The 16,079-nt window shown below is 39.2% G+C and overlaps 1 protein-coding gene across 2 annotated transcripts in view; it reads left to right on the top strand.

The window, feature by feature from the left end:
* The window catches only part of LOC121732469 (rhophilin-2), a 72,561-nt gene extending 57,210 nt beyond the window's left edge, over nucleotides 1-15,351 (top strand). For both annotated transcript variants that reach the window (XM_042122354.1, XM_042122361.1), the window contains exons 3-15: nucleotides 5,494-5,610; nucleotides 6,763-6,890; nucleotides 10,194-10,347; nucleotides 10,682-10,823; nucleotides 10,938-11,029; nucleotides 11,210-11,359; nucleotides 11,600-11,822; nucleotides 12,022-12,120; nucleotides 12,245-12,365; nucleotides 12,571-12,692; nucleotides 12,811-13,322; nucleotides 13,502-13,648; nucleotides 13,945-15,351. In XM_042122354.1, coding sequence (XP_041978288.1) covers nucleotides 5,494-5,610; nucleotides 6,763-6,890; nucleotides 10,194-10,347; nucleotides 10,682-10,823; nucleotides 10,938-11,029; nucleotides 11,210-11,359; nucleotides 11,600-11,822; nucleotides 12,022-12,120; nucleotides 12,245-12,365; nucleotides 12,571-12,692; nucleotides 12,811-13,322; nucleotides 13,502-13,648; nucleotides 13,945-14,124 — 2,187 coding nt within the window. In that variant the 3' untranslated portion in view covers nucleotides 14,125-15,351. The remainder of the gene's footprint in view (nucleotides 1-5,493; nucleotides 5,611-6,762; nucleotides 6,891-10,193; nucleotides 10,348-10,681; nucleotides 10,824-10,937; nucleotides 11,030-11,209; nucleotides 11,360-11,599; nucleotides 11,823-12,021; nucleotides 12,121-12,244; nucleotides 12,366-12,570; nucleotides 12,693-12,810; nucleotides 13,323-13,501; nucleotides 13,649-13,944) is intronic.
* Nucleotides 15,352-16,079: the final 728 nt, after the last annotated feature.

Here is a 16,079-nt window from a genome sequence, read left to right as displayed (position 1 = left end):
ACCAGCCCACTTCCACTTCAGCGTGCTAATTCTATGAGCGATACTTCCAACATAGCTCTTTCCATAGCGCTCTGTTTTATGACAATACTGACTGGAAACACTTACCAGTAGACAGAAATGCATTAATTGATCATTGTTTGCAAGTTGTATGTCTTTCGTCGTAACCCTTGCGCTGGCTTATCCTATTTCATCTACCTAATCATGCGAGTAACAACACTGATACTTATTAATCACGCTTCTACTAATTTGAACTACAGCAATTTAATTGTACTATGTTAAAAACTTTTTATAAATCTTTTTCTTAAAAGTTATCATTATAAAAAGGTTCAATGAAAAATATAATTTGATCCCTACAAAAATTGCTTCTAGTAACTATATGTATATATCATATTATTATTTGTATACTTACGGAACGAAAGCACACAGCAATATTTCCTTTCATATTACGAAATTTTCAATTTATTTGTGTCTGAGAAAGCACGGCCATAACAAACAAACCCAAATGAATCTGAACCCGACGACCTTATCGCTTATTTTGTATTCGGACGGTGGGCTTCGTGTTGCTAAGGTTGCAGTACAAAAATACCCCTAAACTCAAATGCCTCGATAAATGTAAAAAAAAACAGTTTTCTCCAAATTTTTATTGGATGAAAATCTAATTATTATTCTTACTGTTTACTAGATGTATCTTTCCTGCAAATCAAGTTCCATATTTTGCTCATTGAAATGGCTTTAGCTGTTTAAGCTATTTGTAGCTTCTAGGTAACAGAGACACATTTTCGAATTCATAATAATATTATTGTCGACATAATATAGCACTTGTAAATATTTTTTTTAAAGATCATTTCAAGGGTTCTTAATATTTTTTTAAACCCGTGAGTATTTAAATAAAGACTTTTGACGTCTATAAACCTAAACGCCAATTAAATAAATTCACACACGTAATGATCAAGAGGAAATATAAAATATATTTCCACCTAGCAATTTTCCCCAGTTTTAAGGAAACGCGTTAGCTGGCAACCCGTGTCCGCGGCCCGCCTTTTCCGCCGTACTACGTGACGTATTTACATAATGGCCTTTCTTGTTCCGCTGTATTGTTTGATTTTAGAGTGGCGAGAGATAGGTAGAGAATAGAGATAGTCTGTAGAATATATAATTCGCATTCCTTGCTTTAAGAACTGTCTGAGACAGACAGGAAACAGGTGCAGGAACGTATCATGTCTACATTCGGCTTAGAAGTATTTTTATGCTTTGGGAACATTTGCTACTTTTCGTCCTGAGTCTAAAAAGTAGTGTAAAAAGTACGCTGTTTCTGTGGAATATTGCCGCTGCATCCACAATATCTAATTAAGAATAATAATAATTTTAGTATGTAAAAAAATATACATACATATTATAATTGACAAAATTTTCTCCAAAAATTATTCAATGTCGTTCATAAAGACTACAGTTCAAAACATAAAATAAGTATATTATAATTGCAATAAAATCAACAACTATTAATATATAATCTATTAATTATTATGTTCTAGTTTACCTATGCGTGCTACGTTACTTATTTTTAAAATAGATATTATGTATGTACAAATATCAGGCGAGTACACGCCTATGTGATTTGCATTGCGTTCACGTTTTCACAGTGCAATTACAGTCCAAAATCGGTGTTGCCGGTTGCCCCACGGTCCCTTGACAATATTGAGTCATGTCATGTCACCCTGACACGTTACATCAGCGCATACCGACACTTAGTTAATTGTCATTTCATAATTATTGACCTACTGAATAATTTATACTAGGTAATAGGGTTGAATTTATCAATTATTGGTAATTGGTAATGTTCCGCGCCATAACAAACAGATTATCGCCTGTACATCGCTACGAACAGAGAACAGTCACAGTCTGAACTGTAATACTTCACCAACACGGTAATAGATATAATATAATTTGTGCACAAAAAGCATTATTAATCAGATGTAGAAGTAAAAATATTATCATTTGTTGCGATACTTTGCAGAATAAGCACAATCTTTTCTATAGCAATGACAGACATGTATCGATGTAAAAATTCATGATTTCCGAGCAACAACAGAAAATGGTCGCACTGCAGATGTGCGATAACGCCGTTGTTGACGGCTGGCGGAAGATATACCTTGAAGAGAGACGATAATAGAGAACAATAATACATGAAACCACAAACCACATGTCCTTCTTCAAAGGAAAGGCGTTGTTTTTTGAGTAACGAAAGTTATAGTTGCTAGGTAGTCAAAATGAATATTCGATAGTTTCGATAGCTAATTAAGAAGAAATTGTGGGATACACAACCTAACTACGCCGTCTAAATAATATCGAATGCAATCTAAGTTCCCTTCAAATTGAACTTTTCGACAGCCCTATGTTACCTTTCAATCCACTACAGCTGTAACCGAAGTAGCCCGACTGATACGTTACCGGTTGCACAAATCACGCCGTGTCGGGTTGCCGGCTTCGGTTACAAACCTTGCTGGTAGATTGTAACCTTGCCATCACCACCATCTATCGGCAATATGATGATGACAATAATCATCTTAAGGACGATCCGAATGGTGTAAATTTTTTTCCTATACTTATTTATAATATAGAAGATTTAACTTTACTCGCGATTAAAAGAAAGCTTTAAACCATGAATAACTCTATGATTTTGAAGCTCTCTTTTAATTCCGAGTAAAGTTAAAGCTAAGCAAAATATGTTCTATTTCTCGAGAGAGACTATTAAGATTTTTTGGCCCTAAAACTTTTTTTGCATGTCAATGATGTGAGATGAGATGTAATGGCCTACCGCCTCCACACCGATTATTATAGGTACATAAAGATAAAAGGTTTTCTAGCCTAACTGAAGTATTAATTTCTGATTTGATAAAGTATAAGAGATACTCGCATAAAATATTAGAATATTACATAGTATGTTATTTGTTGCATAGTTATTGAAGGCCGTTAAATTTTTAATTTGAATATAACTTTTATATTTATTTCACAATCACGCTGAGTTACTTTTCACAACAGAGTAATATTTTGTTATCCTTGGCACGTTTATATGAGATATGTTTTTAATTAACCTCGAATTTGTTTGCTTTTAATTTCATTCGCATAAGTGAAATGTTTAACATAATTTGTACTTGCAACAATCAACACTTTTGTAACTTGTTTGTTACTTTAGATAAGTTTTATTTTTATCAGTTTCGGGCTGTTTCGGGGGTAAGAATGCAGACTCGTAATCGATGAAATCTAAGCAGTTCCGGGAGTAAAGCTCCTGACTTGTGATAACTTTACCGATAGTTACTACTGAATGTTCATTTAATATTTATTTATTGTCCACGAAAGAAATAGCTTCGTGACACGATTACCGACTGAGTTTTTTCTTGTGAACGAAAGTGCGTCTCGCGTGCGGTACGCGACGCGACGTAACGCTAAACGTACACTCCGTCACATAAACACAAACATTCATCGTATATTTTAATGAGAAAACAAACATACGATTCACATGGAATACGAATTGATGAATGCATAAATAACGATTATGTTTGTAAGTTGTAACTCTATTCAATACAATTGTTTACCGAGTAGTAGAATAATCCACAAACTGGAGAGAGATATCAGGCGCTGATCCGACTTTTTCCGACTCAACCGTGAACCGACCCATGATAATAATAATAATAATCTTACCAATCTAGGATACAATACAAGTTACAACGATTGTCTAACACTTTAACCACTCGACTACGGAGGCGTTTTTGCCATTTAATACAGTGTGTATAATGTATATAGCAAGGTACATACAACCTGTAATTATTATAAAAATATGTACACGCGAAGTAATGAAAGTGTATTTAGTTTTATTAATAAATAAATAATTTATGACCCAGTATTAACGATCATTATTTTTTTATTGCCAATAACATATTTGGTAGAATTTCCTTCAGACATCAATTATTATCTAACAATATAATAATAATAAAAGCCTTCATTCACTGACCACTTAAATAATACAGGGTATACTTAACATTTAAAATACAGTTGTTACTTGTTACATAAATTTAAACTAAAACTTAGACTAATCAGCATCCATTTTGTTGGTCAGGTTGTCCTTTGACATAGGCCTCCCCTAGTTTCTTCTGATCTTCTCTATTACGAGTTAGCCTTCTTCATCCTTTTGGTATCGTCCTCCCATCGTTTGATTTGGCGCCCTTTCCATCTTTACGACATACGTCTCTACTAACATAATAAATCCAATCATAGAGTTTTTTACTCTGAAAAATATGTAGATTGTAGAGTTTCCGCGCTGTGAACACATTCTACAAGTCAACATTTGTTTGTTTGAAACACTAGTTTTAAGATGAAAAAATATTCGTATTATAGATTATGTAGCTCAGTGTACATGTCTATCAGGCCATCCGTGCCGTGATCGATCGCTCCTAATGTCGCCCACGACCGACCACCGCGCTCACGATCATCACTGATCACCACCACACGCACCACACTACCATAACAACATCAGGGGAGAGATATACAGTACTAGACGCCCGTTGCGCCAAAATTCGTGTATCGCGCAGGACCTGTATATTTTTCTACGGTTAAATGTCCTTTCCTGGGACTCAAAGTGTCTCCATACCTAACAGCAAAATCGATTCAGCTGTTTGGGCGTGAAGAGGTAACACAGACAGACACACTTTATAAGTAGTATTATTAGTATGGAAGTATGGATTTATATTGACACAGTTTATGAAAAAGCTTTACATTAATTTTCTGTAAAATTGAAGTTCTATGACTTCTATGAGTAATAATATATTAAGTTACTGATACTAGCCGCTAGGTTTAAAAATACTACTCTCAACTAAACTTTACTAATATTATGATCTTAGCTATGTGATACCTTACATCGCATCAACCCCTATTTTATAAGTAGCTCAAATCCTTGATTTTTGCCGGATTATTTTCTTCTTGATCTTTGCGGGTCCCAACTGCCAAGACAGCTTTAGTATGTCTCTCAGGTGTGAGATCATTTCAAAGGTTTTACGCTTCCATCACAAATATCGAAGGTTTTACGTAATTAGTTTGCTCCATCCTGCAGGCGCGGTCGCAGCCTGAAGTTTTGGGGGGTCACTCAGTAGTCATCTTACTATTTTTTTTAATCTGCGCCCTCGGACGGTTCTGGGTTCACAGCAGCTGTCTAAGGTCGGACGAAGTGGTGGTTAGGGGATATCTAGAAATCCTTTTATTATTTAGCAAGATTTTGAGATTTTTCAATTTTACCTTAGATTTTGAGGGTGGTCATGTCCCCTGTGACCACCCCTTCGGACCGCGCCTGCCATCCTGGCAACAGAATATACAATGATGGGCATGTGTGGTGACTGGTGAGCCAATGTCCACAATCCTGCTTTTCTTCTTGGACCCTGTACCTACCAGCGTATACACACTCACAAGGAGGCCTATACTAAACTGCATTCTCCATTGTTTTAGGGCTCGGACCCGCGCGTGGCGACATGCCGCGGGCGGCTGCAGACGCGCCGCTGTCAGATCAACCAGGAGATCAACAAGGAGCTGCGTCTGCGCGCCGGCGCCGAGAACCTCTTCAAGGTAGGTGCTAGGAGATTATCCCGCAAAATATGCCTCAAGTGTCAACGTGTAAGTAAATTAGTGGGTACGTACCTCCTTACCGACACTGCCTATGTGTACACTCGCATGCAAGAACGTCCACCATGCAGGTTGAAAAACTCTTTGCCCGAATTAAAATTTTTAAAAGTTTTAATTTAATTTGTTTAAACTTAAATATGTGGAAAATAGTTACCTACCTCGAATAAAAAAAACAAGTATTATTAAAACAATTGATTGAGACTGAACTCGTTTATCTTTAAAATTGAAAATTCCGAGAACAATTTTCAAAATGAGAACACGGTGACGTCACATCCGCTGTCGTCCGTTGACTTGTATTGTGTTTAGCGACCCGCGACCCATCTTGACCTTGGTCGGGTCACTATCTACCTGAACCAGCTGCGGAACTGTTTTTCCGCGTAAATTGCTCTCATTTGCCCCTGCTTGGTCGTGAGAAAGTAGGAAAGCTAATATCTTTCCTCAGTCCCTACATATACCTGCTTAGTCATCATGCATTACAATAGTAACAATGGTCACTGGGGTCAGGGTGACCGATGACCCTGGAAAATAGAGAAATCCAATAAAGTCATAGCCTCATAGCATATATTGTCTGAAATTGAGTTATCATTATTGCCATTTATTATATCACCCCTGCTTATATGCATTATCAGTTATCAGTACAAACAGCTGGATAACTAATTTTCTTCCATGCTTACAATGAAGACAATATTTCTACCCATGCAACTTAATGGAAGTTTGTACCTTCAATCCTAAATTATAGTCAAATCAGTCAGGGCCCTTAGGATAAAGGCCCTTCCTTAAGATAATATCAATGTTTACTCCAAACTTAGGCTAAGTTTGAAAAGCCATTTGACAGACAAAGATCTACATCAGTGTTTCTCAACCTGTGGTCCGCGGACCCCCAGCGTTCAGCGAGTATATGAATGGGGTCCGCGATGTCATCTCTGGACCATACGTAATCCGATTTTTTTTTTGCTGTCCGTGAAATCTGTGCTTCATTTCCTAGGGGTCCGTGCCTGAAAAGGGTTAGGAAACACTAATCTACATGAAGAAGCTTAAGCGTGGAGTTAGAGACCTTGAAGGTTTCCTCTCGATGCTTACCTCCTATGGTTGCAGGCGACGACCAACCGAAAGCTGCGCGAGACGGTGGCGCTGGAGCTGAGCTTCGTCAACTCCAACCTGCAGCTGCTGAAGGAGCAGCTGGCCGAGCTCAACTCCTCTGTCGAGCTGTACCAGAGCGACAGGTATGCGTGACGTCATCTGTTTCTATACATTTACATATACGGAATGAACCAAAACTGTGTGATAATACTTTGGAGTTTAGGGTTTGTAGTCCCTTGTATAGAGTTCACTCAGAAAGTAGCAACGCGGAAAGAGCAACATTTTTTTGTGGTTTGTATGGACAAGCGCCTGAGCGTCATGAGTTTGCCCATACAAAAGTTTTAAAAGTTGCTATTTCAACGCTGCTACTTTCACAGTGAACTTATACAGGAGAACATACAAACCCGAAAGTATTATCATTTATCACATAGTTTTGTTACACCCTGAATTTAAGAGCATAATATGGTATAAATTATAATATCTATTATAATATCGTAAGCTCCCTTATGGATGCTGATGTTGGTGGCTAGTTTCAATTAGCTTCGCAGGAGTATTATTTTATAATGATCGAGCTTATATTATGCGTAGTATAATCAATTATTATTATCAAAAGAAATACCTACGTTAAAACGCAACGACAGAATAATATACAAACTACAGTTTCAAAGTATCCAATCTAAATTCAATCAATTAAAAGGGAGATATTAGGGAAAAAATACAGAGATGTTCTCAAAGATTTAATTGGTCGCTGTTAAGAGGATACACCAGGGGCTAGAGAAATGAAAAAAAAGTACGTGTAATATCTATAGCTGTCTCCCTTACCTCAAGCCTATACCGCAGAACGCGATAGAGACAACTGCAGAAAATCCAGAAAATCAACGATTCGTTGTCCCCTGATTCCTTCTCCAAAACTTAACCGATTTAAGTACTTTTTTCATTAAAGATTAAAAAAAGGCTTGAGCTGTGTTCCTATGTTTTGCTTTTTTTTGTATAATCTAGCCAAATCTGTTTTCTGGACGTTTGAACACAGCGGAAAATCTGGCCATTTTTTTGGGTTTTTGAACGTTCATATCTTATTTAATAATTAAATTATGAAAAAAAAGAAAACATAGGGACGTTGTATTAGTGGCCGTAAATATTCAGGAAAAAAATTATAACTCTACTAGCATTATCCAGGGAGGAAACAGGGGACAACGTTTGTATGGAAAAAAGGGCGGTGTGGACTCCTCTTAAGCATTAGAGTCCAAAACCAATTTTTTTTTTTGTTGTTAAATTTTGAATGCAGTCTTGTTCTAAATCATCTAAATAACATAACTGCATTCATAACTCAATACGTAATTTTTGTGGGTTAGTACACGAATGCTTAACAGCGTCCAATTAGCAGTTTGTTAGAACTACATATTAGCAAAATATACATCTTCACATTACTCCACATCATGTTAGCGTAATTTCAGATAACTCAAGAGAATGCAACATCACGTAACACTAGTTCCACACGCAGTCATAAAAATTTCTTCAAACAACAACAACTGACTGCTGACAAGCTCGTTAATAAATGCTTTGGATTCACAAGTTATTTATATAATTAACATTCGGAATAGCAAGAAGTAAATCAATTAGCGGACTGCCGAACATGGATTTATGTGGTTGGGTTTTTCTGATGCCATACGTTTCTTTCATATACGTCAATGCGTTTAGAGTTCTTTGCGCGTTTGCTTTTTCTGCTCTTCTTTAACTTAAGCCCGTACAGCTTCCGTCTTTTTATTCCATCTTCTGCTAGTAAATTTACCTCTTTGTAAGACATTGACCCCTATACTCCTCTACGCTGAAAATATTTTTCCTGATATTGAACAGGTAGTCTATTTTAGTCTAATCTTAAACTAAATGATATTTTTTCAAGTAAAACAGTATTTATTAATTCTAGAGGTAGAGCCAGTCAAGCAAATCAATAAAATACCTATTATGATTCACGTGTATTGTAAAAGATACCTACGGAACCGCATCAAACCAAAAGATAATCCAAAACTTATGTTATGCCGCGGAGACAAATTATGACTCTAATTAAATTAATCAAAGAATCCCAACTTGTCCAAAGAAATCTTGAACAAAAACAAGAGGGACAGCTGTTTCTACTAATGGGTAGGCTTAAATGTTATTTGAGGCATTGCAATTATTCTATTTACGATGTAAGGTGCTGTCTTATGCAAATGTTCCAGCATTCCCTGGGTCAAAATACATAGGATAAGGTCCATTACAATTAAGCCAGACCCTTTTAGGAAGAAGTTCCTGTAAGCTATAAGAACACATTTATATAGGACTCTACATTTTATTAAGTAACTCGATCGTTGCACTGGAATTCGTTCTTCATCCAACCTTTTCTGTTACCTCTTCCAACTTAGCGGGAAGAGGTAACAGACAGACACTTCTTAATTATAATATTAGTATAGGCATTCCGCATCAGGCAAAGTAAGCTAATGATAATAAAACTGAAATAAAACCCTTTCCTTTCACATCAACATGTGTTTCGAATCTTACAACTCATTTTTAACCGACTTCCAAAAAACGAGGAGGTTATATATTCGGCTGTGGATATTTTTTTTATAATATAAGAGCAGAGTTATAATTTCAGTGATGTGAAAGGTCCCGAAACTTTGTTTTATTTTCAAATAACGAGGTTTCTATACTGGGGTTGATTCAGACCGCAACGCGACGCGTAGATGCATTTCTAAATTTGTATGGATTTGACAGATTTCAAATGCGTCATATACAGGGCGATAAATCGATCTACCTAGGAATCATTGGGAAATAATAAAACGAGCGGATAAAAAATTACTTTGCGACTGATGATGAACATACTGTTTTAATAACATGAGCGGTATTAATTTGACTAAGCGAAAAATAAACTAAACTAACGACTAATATTGATTTATAATAAAATCCAGAACGAGCTTACAAAATGTGGATTGCGATTAATCTATTTCAGATATTAAAATTCTATCCGAGCGACTGGAAATACTTCAATATTAAATATAGATTCAATTTTTCTAAGTGAGTGAGTGAGTAACGTTGACACTCAAACAGATATTAGGTCGCTCAAAAATTATAAAGCTGCTCATTTTGTATTTTAAGTAACTCAAATAAATAATTTCTAGGTAGCTGTTCTGTTAATTTCTCGTCACTCACTCTCAGTCGCTCAAATAGTAATTTTGTAACTCAAATTTAGTAATTTTGTCACCTAAAACTGTAATTTACAGTCACTCGATTAAATACTACCCGGAATCATTTTTAGAAAATGTCATTTTATTCGTGTTTTATCGAATACCGAGCAAAGCTCGGTCAAATAGCTAGTTATTCATAATATTATATTTCGTTATCCTACTGCGACTATACACTTTGGCATCAACACAAATCAGTACCCAAGTTGCTATTAATACTTGTCCCTCCAGCAAGGAGTGCGTGATGCCGATGATACCACTGGGGCTGAAGGAGACGAAGGAGATCGACTTCCGGGAACCGTTCAAGGACTTCATCCTGGAGCACTACAGCGAGGACGCGCTCGCGTACGAGGAGCCCATCTCCGACTTCATGGATATGAGACAGGTGAGGGCATATGAAGTTGTTATGGCATTTAAGAGTCGTGTGGAGTCATCTAGTTTACTTACATAGCATTGGTTCGTTTTAGGGTTACTTTTAGGGCTCAACGGGTGTAAGACTGAGGGAAGTGAATTTTTCCCGACTGGTCTTATTATATCATGCTTATCCAAAGCCACGAAGCGAGTCACAATAAAGTCTTCATGTTAAAAGTCAAAAGTATAAATTTTGTGACTAGCCTCGTTGGTACCGTACAAATAAATATCGCTTTTAGTTTTTTGAGAAACGCCCTATTGCTGTCCCAAAATATGTCGAAAGTAATCAAGCATCCATTTAATTGCAGGCCATCCGTACCCCCGTGCGGTCTACCGCGGGTGTGGCGCTGCTGTTCAAGTACTACAACCAGCTGTACTACATCGAGCGCCGGTTCTTCCCGCCGGACAGATCGCTCGGCGTTTACTTCGAATGGTTCGACTCGCTGACTGGTAAGACCATGGCTTACTCAGCCTCAAATTTTCCACTATTCACTTACTGGATATTTTTTTATTTAGGCCTAAAAACTGTTTAAATCAAAAAGTTGCCTTTTATTGTTTTTCCAGGAGTCCCATCCTGTCAGCGAACAGTCGCGTTCGAGAAGGCTTGCGTGCTATTCAACATAGCTGGGATATATACGCAGATTGGTGCTAAACAGGTAATTGCCTCAATAATAAGCACGTTATGGACCTAAAGTAGAAATTTGGCTTATAAAACTAGAAACGATGATGAAAGTTAAGAGTATAAAGTACTACTAAGCTTTTAAATAATCAGATCAGGTGCAGGTAAAAATATATACTTTGAACGACATTTTGAGTTTAACCTTATAATCCCCCAGGAACGCAACACGTGCGCGGGTCTGGACGGCGCGGTGGACGCGCTGCTGCGGGCGGCGGGCACGCTGCGCTACATCCACGAGAACTTCACCAACGCGCCCTCCGTCGACCTGGCTGCTGACACCCTGCTCGTGCTGGGCGCGCTCATGACGGTACGTAGCTGCTGCAACGGGGCTGCTGTACCAGGAACGCAACAGCGTGAATTCCAGCTCCAGACGGTGCGCTTAAAGCGCGTCGCGTCCATTCGTTGCGTGAACATGCTAAAAAGAAGTCTCAAAGAGTCGAAGAAAAGGCTTACCATTGGACTAGTGTCAGCCTCTAGTTTGGTCTGAAAACACACTAGGTATATGGATGAACCTATCCAGGATATTGACCAAACTTCACCATTTCAGGCCCAAGCCCGCGAGTGCCTGCTCCACAAGCTGCAGCTTCAAGCGCGCGAAGCCAGCGGGGAGCGCCTCGACCTGGACATGTGCCTGGACCTGGCGCAGGAGTCCGCCCAGCTCGCCGCCACGTACCGCCAGCTGTACGACAAGATGCAGACGGAGGCGGTCTTCAACTACGTGCCATACTCCTGGGTCTCCCTCGTGCATGTCAAGACAGAATTCTATAAAGGTAGTCATCATTGTCATGTGCCATCTTCATGTGGAAGTTGGGAGGTCAGCAAGTTGATTTTCTGATCTTGTGCTACTTTCTTTAAACTTTGGGGACTTGCGTTTTTGGCACAATTTCGGTAATATAATGCTAACCTTTTTTCTAGGTACGTGATGTAAACGTCATAATACCAATAAACAATCTATGTATTGTGTTCTAGCACTGGCTCACCAGTACTGCGCCACGGGTCTGATGCATGCGGCCGGCGCCCGCGCTGCTGCCCGTCTCGCGGATCTCTATGGCCCTGACCAACAAGACGGTAAGAACCACTTCATCTACCTTCTGTCACAATGATCTCAAGCTATGCTATATTTTTGGCGATATGCCTTCCCTAAATCTATATCAATCAGTTAGGCGCCTAACTTTCAATGTTCTGATTACAGATTCAATGCTGTCGGCGCTAAAGTACGAGGATGAGGCTGACCAGGTGGCATTGGGCCGCGCTCACCTCTCTGAAGCCCTCGCGCTGTATGAAGAGGCGCAACGGCTACAGAGAATGTGCCGGTTAGTAATACTACAATTTTGTATAGTAATTAGTATTATACTGATCTTTCTAGTGCCTAAGAAAGTATCTATTTTATTTTAAAGGGCACTTAGGGCCTGTTTTAAAGCCTCATAAAGTGTCATCCCTTCCATGACTATAGGGCTTTAGCAGGGCAATAAAGTCTACCGATACAATATTCAAGCTTTGACCAATCATATTTTGCAGGGAGTTGCGAGACAAGGAAGCGCTGTCGCGCGTAGTGGGTGCGGCGCGCGCGCGAGCTGAGCGAGACCACACGCCAGGGCAGGACGACCTCACCGACCTGCTAGATGCGCCTTCCATCAGACGTGAGTATCGTATAAACAAAATTAGATTTGGACAATTATAAAAAAAAACCTTTAACAACCTTTTTACTTCAGAATAACACTAATCTTCATTTAATGCGATCCTGTTATTTATTTCCAGCATCCTCCCGGTTCCAGTTGGCGCTCACGCCGCCTGACTTCGCGCAGCACCGCGTCGAAGATCTGTTCAAGGCTCTCGGGCCCATCGCGGTGTTCTCGGCCAAGAGACACTGGAGCGCGCCGCGACTGGTCCAGCTGCAGAAGCAGTCCCGGCACAGGCGACGCAGGGAGGAGGACCAGCTCAAGCGGCGACCCAGCGACAAGCGGGACAGGTCCGAGGACAACAGCGCCTACTACAGCCAGGTCATCAAGAACGACGACGACAAAGTGACCAAACAGAACGGCGTCTACATCAGCAGCTTCGACAAGAACGATTATCACCCGAAGGTTCTGGACGACTACGAATACAAGGAGAACGGGTACAGGGAGCACAAGCGGAACGGGAGGAAGGACTTGAGGAGGGCGGCCAGCGAGCACAGCATCGTGTCCAAGGACGAGGACGGGTTCGGCTTCTCCGTGAGAGGTGACGCGCCGGTCATGGTGGCGGCCGTGGAACCCAACTCGCTGGCTGATGTAAGTTTAGTTTGTTGCATAAAAATGGTTAAGACGCCTTTCAAATCTGGCCGACAACTACCAATTTTGCCCCCTAATGGGAAAATTCCCCCACCTCCGATTTAACCGCAATAAATTAGGCGCTAAGCCACTTCAAACTACTTCAGTAATTATAAGTTAACATGGTTCCGATATTCCAGATCGGCGGCATGCGGGAGGGCGACTACATCATCTCGGTGGGCAGCGAGGACGTGAAGTGGCGGACGCGGGAGGAGGTGGTCCGCCTGGTGCGGCGCGCCGGCGACTGCCTAGCGCTGCGCCTCGCCACGCCCATGCACTCGCACAAGGTAATACCCACTTCATAAAGAATCAGAGTTTCTTTTACATTTTTCAACGGATTACGGATCTAATAGGAACACGACCAACTGAAGTTACTAAGCGTTTTATGTAGTAAACCAAGAAACGACCAGACCAACTTATGCGGACGTAAGCGATATCCTCTGCTAATGTAACGCAGTCTGGAGTTGCACACTAGCGTTTTGTTACTGTCTTGACCCCCGATGGCCGAGGCCCGAGGCCTCCAGTTGCCGCATTCGATGAAACACAACGTAAGAATGTCCTAACTATTGTTATACTCTTTCAGTCATCACCCGAAACAGTGCGACAGTCCAGCTCCAACCAGGGTTCCGTGTCGGCAGCATCGACAGCGTCCAGTGGGTCCACCGCCACCCCCCGCGCGCGCCGCCTCCCCTCCTGGAACCCCTTCCGTCGCGCCGCACGAGCGGACAGCACGCATCGACACAGCAACGTCATATTCAGATAAGGACAAACGGATGTAGGGACTGATCTTGGTGAAGATCGATTATGGGTCAAAAGTACGCACTAGCACTAAAATATTATCAGACAGGTCGAACGAGGAGATTGATGACGAGGGACCAAAAATTCCAGGTTAAAGTTGCTCTGATATGAGCGGTTTTGCCGTCAAAAATCCAAAACGAATCCGAGAAGCGATTTCTGGTGATAGATTTAAAACCAAAAACACGTGGGTAGGGCTGCTCAATTCCGTCCAATAAAGTAAACAAGAAAAGCAATAAATAATTTATAATATAAATTTTAACAATCAAAAACAAAACGTTTAATTATAGCGAGTAAACACATCTCGCTAGATGGCGCTACGTGGTGCAAATCGTGATGGTTTCTAAATATTGTGTTCTTAAATATTGATAATAGTTTTAATCATAAAATATCTATCAATATCAAAGTGAAAATTACGAATTTATAAAGTTGATTTTCATTGTTTTATTATTTTTATTGTAGATGATAAGTACATATTGCGTTTTTAATTTTTATTTTTAAATTCTATAAAGTTTTCTGTATATTTTGTTGCTTACATATGAAGGGTCCACTGCAATAATGATGAACATCCAAAAAAATAAAAATCTTAACAAGTAATGCCATTCGGTCACTTGAAATAAGAATAAAACGCTCAACGTCACAACTCACAGGTGTTTACTTTAAAATAATCTTTAATTCCAAGTTTTGTTATACCGTTCTTTTAAAAACCCAATTATTATCTTTAAACTAACAACTTAGGACATTCATCATTATTGCAGTGGACCCTTCATATATTTAGACTAGGAATTTGGCTATGACTATCCAAAGCATATTTGAAAAATATAAATGATACAAATATATAAATAATTTAACTTTTTAACATTGCAAAACTCATAAGTAAGCAGTTTAAAAATGTGAAAATCATAATACGATTTATATACAACTACTATTGAAAATTATATATTTGTAAATTGTAGATCACAGGTATTTGGTGATATATCTTCTGTAAATAGTAACATAATACACTGCAAGTTGTGCATATTACTTAGAATTGTTTAACATTTTTCTAAGTCACGAAAGTGTAGTATGTATTTAAAGTAAGTAAAATAAGTAGTTAACCGACCTTAAAAAGCTAAACTGTTGTAAAGCTACTGTAAGGTTTCTTTCAAATGACGCGGCCGCACATGCGTCTATCGTACGAAGTTTCGTGCTAAGAGACGATACCATTGGACGATACATGCAGATCGTCCAATAGTATCGTTTTAAGCACGAAGCTCTACGCATGTGCGGCCCGGGCATAATTAAAATATATAGCAGCGCACTGTATAACACACTCATTAAAAAAGTTTCGCACTTCTATACTAATGTAATAAATAATTATACCTCTAAGGTAAATAACCTCCTTTTTTTGAAGTCGGTTAATAAAAGGCGCAGACTCCTGTACCAATAATTTGAATCGTGAATTCGCGCCATTGTCGATGGAACTGTCAAATGTCAACTCATCCCCGGAAATAGACTACAAACCATGTGTCAAGTTTGACATTTCACAATTTGACTTCATGGGACTGCTGGCGCGAAAAAAGCGCGCGCGCGTACTGTCACATCTTTATCTCGTTCAAGAAGTGCACAGTTGTCGAAATACTCTCGAACGTTCTAAAAACTCTTTGGAAAAATAATTAAATGGTCAAAATTTTTAAAAATGAAATGTCAAACTTTGACCACGGTTAATAACTGGGCATCAGCCTTCACCTAAGCTTTACACATTATTTTATGACCATTTGACTTAAAAACTGTGGTCAAAGTCAGACAATTCTTTTGAATTTTAATTATTTGCCAACTGTTACGTACTTGGGGTTTACCATTCGCTTGCAGCAATGTCTGACTTGACCGATGTTTCAATGTAGACCAAATTAAGTGTTGACATTTACAAAAATCATTACACAC

Source organism: Aricia agestis, chromosome 1, assembly GCF_905147365.1.
Source record: "Aricia agestis chromosome 1, ilAriAges1.1, whole genome shotgun sequence".
Lineage (NCBI taxonomy): Eukaryota > Metazoa > Arthropoda > Insecta > Lepidoptera > Lycaenidae > Aricia > Aricia agestis.
This window is presented reverse-complemented; position numbering and strand designations above follow the sequence as displayed.